At 36.0% G+C, this 13,137-nt stretch overlaps 2 protein-coding genes across 2 annotated transcripts in view; one reads left to right on the forward strand and one right to left on the reverse strand.

Moving 5' to 3' along the window:
• LOC137398332 (inversin-A-like) overlaps positions 1-13,137 on the forward strand; it is a 334,813-nt gene that overhangs the window by 141,143 nt on the left and 180,533 nt on the right. The window lies entirely within an intron of this gene.
• LOC137398984 (sulfhydryl oxidase 1-like) overlaps positions 10,035-13,137 on the reverse strand; it is a 31,440-nt gene continuing 28,337 nt past the window's right edge. Inside the window, exon 9 of the mRNA XM_068085146.1 lies at positions 10,035-10,346. Within this exon, the coding sequence (XP_067941247.1) occupies positions 10,047-10,346 (300 nt within the window). The 3' untranslated portion in view covers positions 10,035-10,046. The remainder of the gene's footprint in view (positions 10,347-13,137) is intronic.

The raw sequence follows: 13,137 nt of genomic DNA on the forward strand, positions 1-13,137 counted from the left end.
CATCTGCATGATGATCCCTGTGCACAATAGCCTTGCTATTGTGCACAGGGATCATCGTCATCACCTTCCCTGGAGTGACATTTTTTTCTATTTCTCTTGTCTTTTTATACTGTTAGAAACACTCTTCATGTTATTTTTTGTGGTTATATTATAGATGAAAATAAACAAACAAACAAACAAGCAAAGATCATCATGCAGATCATCATGCATTCATACGGTTAGTGATTGTTCTGGAACTGCCAAATGAGCCTTGCATTGAGATTTTTTTTGTGTGAATGAACACTGTTTTATTATAGTAAAGATTAACTTGCTAAGCCAAAAGACAGTCAATTACTTATTCTTATAAAACTCTGATAGTCTTGTAGTCTTTCTTGAAACTGTCACACTGCAGAAATACTACAGACAGTAATTAAAGTACTTCATAAAGTATTGCTTTATATGGAACTCGAACTCATGGCATTTAGCTTAAGCGGTCAAAACTCTATTATCTACTGCACATTCATTGACTACCTTCTGGTTTGCCATCAAACTGACAGTCACTATATTTCAATGACACGCACAATGCGCAAATGTGCATTAATCTGCATGTCATCCGCAAGATGGAAACAACCAAAATTTGCAAGTCAAGCGATGTTTGCCACTGAAAAATCACTTACAAATGCTTCATGCTTGTGAATCATTGATATGACACTTGCGAATTATGAAACTTGGCAATGAGGAATGATGAAACTTGGCAATGAGGAATGATGAAACTTGGCAACGAGGAATGATGAAACTTGGCTATGAGGAATGATGAAACTTGGCTACGAGGAATGATGAAACTTGGCTATGAGGAATGGTAAAATTGTTTGATGTTTGTAAACTTCATAATTGCATTGCCTACTTTTACTTCTGCATAGTATATATGCAGCGCAACTATTCAATAATGTATAGAAAACAGTATTAGTGCAGTGGCAGCACTTGCTAGAGGGGTTACACTACAAGGGTTGCTAGTCCACATTTCGTAGTGCTAGATGCAGTAGCAACCTCTGCATCATGCTTTACATATATCCGCCACACAGTTTCCTGAAGATTTGTAAGAGTATCAAGTATTGAGTTGACTCTGACTCAACTACTTCACTAGTGTAAGATATAAATACTGCTCAAACTTGAGTATGAAGAGGGCAGAAGACTAACCTTTGTAAATTATTTGTAAGCACTGTGTACAGTGCTGGATTTTATGTATGAATATCTATTATACTGTACATTCTTACACGACACACTTTTATGAATTTTCGTGACAGGATCAAGTATTAAGATGAATTTGATGCAACTACTTCCTTATTGTTAGAAGAAAATGCTGTTCAAACTTGATTATGGGAGAAATACTTTTTCATTTGTATGAACTCTTTAAAGCTTCATTAAGTCTTAAGTTAAGTCTTAACATAACAAGCCTTTGAATCTTTCACACTGCTGCAGTAGTCATTATTGCACTATTTCTTAAAATGTCTCAAGCTCGGAAAACTTGGCTCAATAATAAAAAATGTACCTTTTTGTTTGCAACAGAACCTCCTCACTTTGACTAACTTTTAGCAAGCATGAGCAAAGCTTTATGCTAAGAATAAGTTGGTTATAAAGAATAATATAAAAGTCAGATATGCTTTCAATGTTCCTTTAAAGTTCTCTACATATAATACACTCAAATAATAAATAATTTAAATGTTGTTATCTTGGTAAACTACTTAATATTATTACAAGATTAACTTTTCACTTTTCATGGCTGCCCAGCAAATTATTGCGTAACTCAATAAGTTATATCGTCTTCAGCCAATCAAAAGGCAGATTTCTAACTGAGGGGCGGAGATATTTGCAAGCTATAAAATACATGGAGCATCCAGCAAGCCCATCAACTAAAGAGCCCCTACAGGTAAGTATGAGATCTCTATTACATTAGCATCTATTGATATTATACTTACTGGGAATAATAGAGTAGATGAGGAGAGACACTGAGTCAGTGTGATTATAATATAACTCTGACATCCTGAGACTATCACTCTCTACCCTGAGGAGACTCATAGAGTCTATCATCTAGTGAGGTTAAGTTAAGGTCAGGAGTCTCTGGTTTCATTCCTCAGTCATTTTTGTACCTGCAAACATTTCCTACTGTAAATATGTCATATGCCTCTTATGAATAGAATGAGGAGCTCTGAAACTGGAGTTTTTAGCTGCTTCTCTTGTCTTTATTCTGGTCAGAATTAGCTGCAGGCCACTGATTGTATTTAGTCACCAGTTTTATAGGAAATTAGTGTTTAAAGTAGGAGACTGTATGAATCTTATTGCAGTCTCCTGCTTTTTCATTGTTAAGATTTTACGGAGTTTATTTCCATTAGTTTAACACATGGGAGAGCAAATAGCAGGAGTTTTGATGCTTGATTTCCCAGTTCTAAGTATCATATTCTTAGTCTCCTTTTCATACTCTGTGAATATCCAGGGTTCACCTGCAGCAACTCTGTTATGGTTGGCAGCTTTATAAGTCATCAGCTCAGCCAGAGTCAGCAGTTGAGTCACAATTTGTCTTCATTTTTCTCTATCATATTTTACTGTGTAGAGTATTTACAGCAGACAATGGAGCAATGGATTAGGGAATACATCAGAGCTAGTGGAGCTCCTGACATTACCTCTCTTAGGGCTGCTCTAACAACCACCCCTCCTGATCAGCTACTTCAGCTTATAACAACAATCAGAGATGGTGAGTCGTATACAGCTCTGCTATTGGCTATCTCCCGTGGCCACCCTGAAATAGCTCATCTGTTACTCACTCCATTGAGAGAAATAGCAGATGAGTTGCTGTTTGAGAAGGATGAGGGTGGACATACAGCTCTGCACAGGGCTGTATGGAAGGGAGATACAGATTTAGCACAGCTGATGCTACACACTGTATCCTCTGGTAGGAAGTACAAGCTGATAGCTGAGAAGGATGGAGTAGGTTACACAGCTCTAACAGGAGCTGCAGTGAGTGGATATACAGAGATAATAGAGATTCAACTTATCAATCTGTCAGTGAGCCAACGAGTCTCTCTGCTCAACATACAGACTATCATCCTGGACACGGCTCTGCACTGGGCAGCCTCCTTGGGACACACAGCAGCTGTACAATCAATATTGACCTCCATCCCTCCTGATAAGGTCTCTGCCCTACTCAGTATCAAGAACAGAGACAGTAGAACTCCTTTGGAGGAGGCATAGTTTATGAGGATGAAAGGAACAGTAGAGCTGCTTAAGAGCTGGCAGCAGCCAGTATTAGCAGGTAGGATTATTATACAATGTTATACTAGCTACTCACTTGTACTACTTCATTGCATAACTCTCTGCTTGTCCCCAGGGTATCTTTATAGACATACCCTGGGGAATTCCATCTACATTTGCCTTGCATAGAGACTGCAGTGGGCTGTAGAAGCAGTTCAGCTCTGTCTCTGTATTAAATGTTGTCAGTTCAGCCTCTTCTCTTCAGCCAACACTCAGCCTGTGCTAATCACTCATCACCTCTGCTCTCTTGAGTAATTATAGTCTAAAGTATTTTAACTCCTTATTCAAAACTGATTTGATTAAAGTGATATTAGCAGCTTAACACCTTGTGGCAGCTATTAGTCAGCACTTAGCTGAACTCTCCTGATTCATGAATATTCTTATTACTCACTAAAGTTTTGAATAGAACCATGAGCTATTTACTAGAATTATAGTAGTAGTGATTCTGACAGACGGACACGGCTCTTATTATAGTAAAGATTTTTCCTATGGAGCAGTTCTTGCTAAAAATAGAAACACAATGTTTGAGTAAGCATAAAATATGGTATAGTTTACTCAAATCTTTTAACAGTTTAAATGCAGGTTTTCAGTCTATTATTACTCACTGAGTCTGTACACCTGGTCGTAGCCTTAGAGGAGATAAGTACAACATCCAGTAGCAACTTATTGAGTATTTACTCCTAGTAGCAACATTAGTTGATTCTCATTTTTGAGTAACTCCTACTATAAACTCCAAGCAGTTGGCTCTAAGGCTATATTTCAAGATTATCACCAATTGCTCTAACAATAATTATTAATTTAACCACACCGTCAGTGTTGCTATTGTATTATTTTAATTTTATTCATTTTTGGTCTCAAATCGATTCACAATATTATAAGAATTCAAAATTAAATTTGTTTGTACATTATTCAGCCTGTTGTCATAGTTACACTAGCGTTATCTCTACATGTACCTGAGGCTATACTGAGTGTGGTAGAGGTTTTCATGTTTACAAGATGATCTGTTTGTTGATTGGATCAAAGTATTAGTTATTTGTACTTTATTGTAGCCCATGCTGCCACTTTCCAGAGGTTTGCTGCCCTCCATGAAGCTGACAGACACAAAACAAAAGGTAAACATAGAATTAAATTATTTTTATTTTGTAGTTGATGCTGCTGCTGACAAAACCATTCATCAACTTGTAATAGCAGTATATGAGCCCTGACTATATTATTGTTCTAGAATTGACTAAACTAAAGGAGGAGTTAATAGAGTCTCAGCTGCAGATTGTAGCTCTGCAAGAAGTGGATAATCGCAAAACGGAAGGTGAGTTTTTCATTTCAGTAGAACTTGACTTCTGGTCACAAAGAATGGATGACATCTATACACCTCCTTTGTATGTAGTACCTGTTATGTATGCACTATCACTAGAGTTGAGTTTAGTTCCTGCCCAGACATGTGCAGCTAGTGCTATATAAATAGCTTAGGATGAGTCATCCCCTATATTTTGTCTTACCAGCTGGTCAGCTGACCTTGTTCAGTGTTGTGTTGGCTGGTGTTAACTCTGGTTCAGTTGCTAAGAAAGCTGTCTAATTGTAATGTTAAATTTACTTATTGCTTCTTATTGCAAGATGTAACAGTACCAGTACATGAGCCTTGATTATATTGTTGTTTTAGAGTTGACCAATAGGAGGGAGGAGTCTCAGCGGCAGATTGTAGCCCTTCAAGAAGCAAACAATCAGATGACAGCAGGTAAAGTTTTTACACACAGTTCAACTAGTATTTGAATTTTAATATCCACATATTTACTGTTCATCAGTAACAACACGTATTCATTTACCTTCATGTGTACTTTGTCTTGCTAGTTATTAACTTATAAGGAATGGATATGATGATGGGATAGATGGGATATGGATGATTGGTACTGTTTCATCATTGATGGTGGCTGGTCAGCGATTATATCTATTGGATAATGTTCAAAGAGAGACAATCCCTCATAACTGGCTGCTGTGAATACGTGAATCACAGGCTAAGTTGTATTGCTGTACTCAGCAGGTTAGATTACAGTAGTTACAACTCTAAACCATCTCTTGTAAACCTACCCTTAGTCTGACGGATGGTTTACACAAGGTGATTGTGAGATTGTAACATTGATTGTAAGAAGGTGCAATTCTCATAAAAAGAAACATTATATTATTGCTCATAATAAACACTGATAAATATATGTTTATTTAGATATGGCTGCCATGATGGAGAGACTTAACAGACTAGATATTTATCTGCGTTCTCCCACTGATACAGACGAGACAGAAGACCAGCTTCATGAGCCTCTGGGCTGATACCTTTTTCTTTGTTTAATTTAAATCACTTGTAATTCTCGTTCAAGATTCATAATTAAATACAATTTCATAGTTATACTTATACAATTTTTCCTCTCTACTCACCTAGCAGGGATTTTTATAAACACACATGTCCTTCATTGAGCTGCACTCATGCTATATAATGCTACCAACATAGCTTGGCAAAATTCCAAATCTTGTAAACCGGATTAACAGATGCTATTCCTACACAATGATACCCTTCAATGCTTTAGAGCTGGTCTCACTGTTGCAGCTGGCCTAAAAAGGCTCTAAAATGGCTAACAGAAACAGCCATGATTGTATAATGTTAAGGTAGACCATATAAGTTGCAGTAAAATTCATCTCTAAAGATAGTGGGCATTATTGGATAAACAAGTTGCACCAGATGATCTCTTGTCAAGCCACTCACTGGGCTCTTATGTAAACAAGTGTTACAAAAAAGCACCTTTTTAAAACAAGATGAAAGGTCCAAAATGCGCCAACAAATAGCATGCTTGTCTGCTGCCGCTGCCAGGAGATGTGATACTGTATGCCAATACTTAGGCTGATGACAGATAGCTTTAGTATTCATGTCTGATCTATAACATCTAGCCTTAGTTATCATATCTGCCATGAACATAATTTTTCATCAATAAATGCAATTGCTGAGAGAAGACGATTCTGATGTCATACTATACATATAAAATACATGAAATGCAATTTTTAAAAATTTAAAGTTACAGCAATTGTATTATTTTGTTAAATTTATTACTATATAAATCAGTATTATTTTTGTTGTGAAGGTTATCGACATCAATAAACATGCTGTTGAAATGACTGGTAAAACTTATCAGTAGTATAAGTTCTCGTTTACAGCAAGGCAAGCAATCTGAATCTATTAAACCATTAGGTTTACATACACACTCTATGGAAGTTGATTATTTGAAGAAGGAAATTTTTATTAGGTTTATAGGTTTCAATAGGTTTACATTTACACTCTATGGAAGTTGACGCTTTGAAGAAACATCAAGTAATCTGGATCTATTAAAACCAACAGATTTACATACACACTCTATGGAATTTGACTCTTTGAAGAATAAAATTTTAGTTAAGAGAATATAATTCCTTGAACAGATTGGAACCAACAAGAAAAACCAACAAGTTCACAGATAGTGAACATTTCACCTTTCAGTAGAGTTGCTGCAAACACTAGCAGTAACATTAATTCTGGAGATCTTCAGAACCACATTAAATAATTTTAGGATATTTTAGATATTTGGGGTGTCTAAAACATAGTTTTATATGACACTATGGTGCTGAATCACTATGATGGCAGGAATAAAGTCATCATAGTGACATCATAGTCATTATACCATTAATGTTTTATTGAACCTCACATATTGAAATATCAACCCAATTAACTGGAGTGCTTTATTATGGGAGTTGAAAACAGAGTTTGTCACTAAAGGGTATGTCAATAAGTGATAAAGATTTAAGGGTATAAAGGTTAAAGTGTGTCACTTGAGGGTCTCATGTCAAAAGTAAACATACAAAATCGGCTTGTATAGATGGGAGCTCAAATACCATGTGAGTTGTTTCAGGAGTTTCATGATAACAGGCAGCATTTTGTTTGCGGTGAAACTCTGATAAGATAAACTTTCATGTAAATTGTATACATAAGGAGCTTAAAGGTCAGAAGGTGGTCGTTTAAGATGTGATAAAATGTTTGACATGCTGGAAATAGCATTGTTATCACAGATGTGACGCCAGCCAGACTCTCACATGACCAAACACCTGTTTAGTTACAAAGATCACTCTGTCAGCTAGAAAATTCAGTTTAATAGCTCCATATGTATGGCTGAATTGCGATGCAGAGAATCAGTTGATGCTGCTGGAGTTGTGATACCTTTGCAGTCTAAAATGCAAATATTGGTACCAACATTCTTTATTGTATTGATTTAGAATTGATCAAAAAAACATATTTCAATCACTGATTCAAAAGGAAACTCAATACCCAACTATGAACACATAGTTCCTTTTTGACAAAATGCGCAGGTGTCTCCACAGTTATCACATGACATGTCAAAAGCTAAAAAGATCCACTACTGATATCACAAAAATGTATTAAATGGTAGCTAAGGTATTTTGAAAAGGTGATTTGTAATTGTGAAGCTGACAATTTATACAGACTAAGAAGATGAACTCTTTAACAATAGAAGTAATAAGTGTGAGGAGATAAATCTTAAAGAGAGGGAATATATTGTTATAAAAGCTATGAGTCATGTTAATATATGTTCTCAGGGCCTTACTGGTAAATATTATTGTGTAAGTCATCAGGACTTTTGATAAGTATTTGAAGTGTAAGTTTGTTACTATGATGACAACTTACCATGACTCCTGATACTACTTCACTGTTTCAATGGTTCTCAAATAGTAATATTATTCTCTTCATAAAATGAACCATAAAAATTGAGCTATTTATTATACAGACTCAACGTAGCACCTGCTACAACATGGCAAGGAAGAATCCGCGAATAAATTCATCCCATAGGGTACAATAAGTATTAATATAAATCCTAGCGATAAAATATATTCTTCACAGTGCTTCATGGCAGCAGTCATCATATTCTTGTTTTAAAATGAATAGTAAAAATATGGAATGCTTTGCTATTCAAGTCAGTAAATGCACTTGTGGCCATATAATTGTATTTCCATAAGTGATGGAGACAAAAATATGTTCTTCCCATTACTTCATAGCAACAGCCGGTATGTTGAGCAGATCTCTGATTAGCTAATCATTGATATAAATTGTAAGCATTAGAGCTAAATGCCAGGAGGTGTGTTGTTTGAGTTGGTGACTAAATATCTGTCGCAATGCTTGGTGTTGCTTTTATCAGAGAGATGACGCCTACCAGACTCTCACATGACTAGAGACCTGTGTATTTACAAAATTTACTGTGTTGCATAAAAAATTACTTTTAGAGACTTAAAAATACTCACAGAGATCTACAAAGATCTGTTGAGTATAGTGGGCAGTTGACAAAAAAAATCTAAAGAAAAATAGAAAAATTGGTAAAAAATCTGCAAAAAGCATGAGTTGGTTACAAAAAGAACAGAGATATTAAAAGCATAGAAAGAATTTGAATATTCATAGAGTGTACGAGTATTTCTATTGATAGTTTTATTGCTCAGTCAGTTGAAATATAAAATGTATAGTGTAGCTAATAAAAGGTAGAGCTAATAAATGTGTAGTGCTTTGAATTACTCATATACTAAAACTAAAAAGGTGTTTTACACGTATGTACATTAAATGTTTGAATGTACATATACATTAAAACATCTTGTGCTACAAGGTGACAGCTCATAGAACAGCGTATTAATGGCCAATATGGGGTTACTGAATATTTATATGGATCACATGAAATACTAGGAAGTTGAGGCTTTCTCTTAGTCGTAAAATATGATAACATTCTCTTAGGTTGCAGGTAATAATTATGTCAGTTGAAATACCCCAATAGACCACATGAGAACACAATTTAGAAGTGTATTATTGAGTGTTAGTCAGCTGTTTATATTTGACAATTTCACTGGAAAGCTAGCTCAGTAATATAGAATCTATTTCATGTAGAGGTTGAAAGGCCATGACCCTTGTATTTATGTTATTCAGTACTACAGGCTGTGCCTAAAACATTAATAAACAGTTTATACGGAAGCTATGGTTGATATGTGAGCTGCACAAGCAGTGCTCTCGAGGTACAAAACTGAGAATACGAAGTGTATTTGGAGTCGTCTTCTATAACCAATAGTTCCAACAACTCCAAAGATCGAAAAGTGTGTAAACACTAGTATTATTGAACTGCAGAACACCTGCTGTCGTTGCTAGAACAGCTGCAATTTTATTGATTTTGGTATCAGTCAGTTGACATCCTCTAATTTTAATAAATTCTCACCCAGTTTCATGATATTGCCTCTGACTTATCAAGCAACATCTTGCAGCATCAGCCTCACACTGACACACTGTAAGTTTCTAATAAATTTACATCTGACACAAAGTACTGCTGTTTCTACACTGTATCCTTTTAATTCATAGTAGAACTGTGGCTCCCTCTACAGTAACCATTACTCCTAGTACAGCTATAGTAAGTCGGACCTATTCATTGATTCCTTGCCCATAGTACTACAGCAACTCCTCGTGCTCGTAGTATAGCTGTTATTATCCACTCAATCGGTTACAGCGATTTATTGCTAATTTTAAGAATATTGGTATAGATATATTTCCTGGCAAAGCTAGTGTAAAAACTTATAACAGATCAGCAGAAAGTTAATTGGCTAAAAAAAGAAGCACCAGTAGATAAAATTCTACATACAAGAAGATGGCGTGTATGCTAGCACAAAATTTGCAAGAAAAAACATAAAGATTTTGGTGACAGCTTTCTATTTGGTTAGTAAATTGGTTTATTATAGTCAAGGTTTGACTCCGCTCGTGGGGGACACTTTCTGGAACGCAGTCGAAGTCTTCTCTTGATGACAACAAAATAGAACAAACCGGCAATTACAATAGCGGATGTGATATACAATAAATAGCACATAGACATCTCTGCACGACCTATGGCTGTTTTGGTTTCCCAATCTCGCAGTGAGTCCACGCCTGGCAAGTGTTTCCGCTCCGGAGCCTGAGAGAGGAGTTTAGGAAAGTTGAAGGGTCTAACATCTGCATAGAGTGAATGTAGAAAATCATATACCTAGAAGAAACAAAATAATCAAATAAATATTAGCTGATACAGGTAACTGCTAACTGGGTGTACATAACTAACAGATAGTCACTGTACTCACCAACTACACTCATAGTAAATGGCCTTGACAATTCATTACCACTACAAATGATCCTATAAGGTAAACTTTCCTGGAATAGATCGTTTACGGTGTAGGAGTGTCTACTGTATACTAACGTTACCCATTGCACCTGATACTTGCACCTGCTATCGGATAATACACAACCTGCTTCGAGGGTCGTATTGCTGGAGACTAAACTGGCACTACCAGCTCCAAACTGGGGTGTATTTGGGCATTATGTTGGAATGAAGTAAAATACCCAACATAAAGTTTAACTTTTCGGGCCAGATTATTCCTCCAAAAATTTAATAAATTTTTATTAAAATATTTTAGAAATATTTTCTTAAACTTATATCACAGAGCTAAATGAAATTTATCGATTCTACTCAGTTCTGTGCCAGCACATTGTACTCATTAAAGTTTTTTTGCAATAGTAATAGAACAGTCGAGTGAATTTTTTTGGTAACTAAAACTCTATGCTACTAAGAAAAGTTGATGTTAATGGCAGAGTTTTCAATAAAGACTTGAGTAGCAAATATTTTGTTGTTGAGCACAACAAAGGTGTTATAGGTGTAATCTGCCAATCTACAATTGCTGTATTGAAGGAATACAACATCAAACGACATTACACATCAATACATTCAGCCACACATGATACCTTGTTAGGCCAAGCTAGATTAGACAAACTGGAACAGATGACCCCGGCAATTAAGAAGCAACAAGGGGTGTTTACTTCATATAAGAAAGACTCTGAGCTTGTAACCGACCTTAGCTTCAAAGTCTGTGTGTTACTTGCAGAAAAAGGGAAGCCATTAAGGGATGGAGAATTAGTAAAAAGTTGCTTGAGGATATTTACTGATTTCGCTTGTCCTGAAAAAAGGCAGTTATTGCAACAAACCAGTTTGTCTCGTTTTACTGTGGCATGCAGGATTAACCGGCTTTCGGCAACCTTTTCTTCTTAACCAATCAGATTTCATTCCATAATTGGAACAGGTCAGCCGAGTCAATTTATCACATTACAGAACTGTAAGCATGATGATATTCATCTGTGTTGTTTGTCAGTGATGGCTCGTGTGGCTCACTTTGAAGGCAACAAAGGTGCCTTAATTAATTTAACTGACTATTCATCCTCAGTACTACAAAATTCTGTCCAACAACAGATGGAACTTAACAAAGAACCTGAGAAGACTGCGTGTGCTAAAGTAAAAGAAGGAGATTCATTGGTGGTTGGAGCAACTATCTTCAATAATTGCTACTCCAGACTAGTTAATAAAAGCAAGCTTGAGAAAGCAAAGAGAAACTACTCAGAGGTAATTTTAATTAGCACTATCCAATCCTGCCGAGATCCTGTCATATTATGTAGTGTGTCAGGTTCTCAGTGTATCACTTTAATTCACTTTTGCACAGAGTACAGACAAACTCACTGCAGTTAAGTCCTTGAAAAGTTAGATTAAAGAAGATAAAAAATGATATCCACTTTTCCAGCACTAATTGGGTTACCCTCACAGTAAGGTTGATTTGGTTTGTGAATGCATGTTATGTCCCTGTTTTGTCATGTGGTTTGAAAAATTATCTTTATTTTTTACCACAGTTGTCAGTGGCAGATGACCCAGGAGACATTTCAGTATCCCCTCCGCCAAAGAAAACATTAAGATCTGCAAGTAACATGAAGTTGTCCACAAGTAAGCCTGTACTGGAGAGAGTATGTGCGATCTGCGAGAAACACACCGGATACTTGTTTGTAAAATCGAAGACAGTACTTGACAATTTCATGGGAGCTGAAACTGTTCATGCAGGTGAGTTATTTGCACAAACTTGTAATTTTATTGCTATTTGGCCCAGAAAATCACATATGTTGATATATTAGGTGTAGATAACTACCGACTTATACACAAATTTGGTTTTACAATGAAATGGGAATCAAATCCAGAGTCACTCATCAGATTTGAAATCTACATACGTGAGTTAGTATAAATTGAAGGGATCTTCCATCTGAAAGGAGGTGGCCACGAAATAAAAAAACTAAGCACTTTTTATATCTCGGCTGGTAGCCTATGAAAAGTGTTATTAAATGTGTGAATTACATTCGTGCTCGAGAACTCAATCATCACCAATTCAAGGCATTTTTAGAAGTTGATTCAGATTACCTAGATGTTGTGTACTTCTCTGCAGTGCGTTGGTTGAGCCAAGCTAGTACGCTGAAAAGATTTAGGAATCTGAGAAAGGAGATTGTGACTTTCATGGTTAATAAGCAGCAGGATGTGGCTTGTTTAACTAATGATGACTCAATAAATGACCTTGCCTTTTAACTGACATCGCACATATTTTAAATTTAGATGTTAAACTACCAGATAAATGCCAGTTAGTAAACAAGATGTTTGAACACATATGTTCCTTTGAAAAGAAGCTTCAACTGTTTCGGAATCAACTGAGTAAAACACAACTTACTCATTTTCCTTGTTTAGCAGTCAGAAAAGCAGAACTGCCAGGAAGAGATTGCTCAAAATATACTAAACAACTTGACAAGTTGCATTCTGAATTTTCAACGAGGTTTACTGATTTTAGGAAATGTGAACATAAGTTCAAACTATTTTCTCAGCCCTTTGACATGGTACCTGAAGAGAGTCGTCACCGCTATCCAATGGAGATGATAGAATTAAAATCACATGCTGATTTGAGGAGAGCATATACTAATAATGA

This window comes from Watersipora subatra, chromosome 6 (genome assembly GCF_963576615.1).
Source record: "Watersipora subatra chromosome 6, tzWatSuba1.1, whole genome shotgun sequence".
Taxonomy (NCBI): Eukaryota; Metazoa; Bryozoa; class Gymnolaemata; order Cheilostomatida; family Watersiporidae; genus Watersipora; species Watersipora subatra.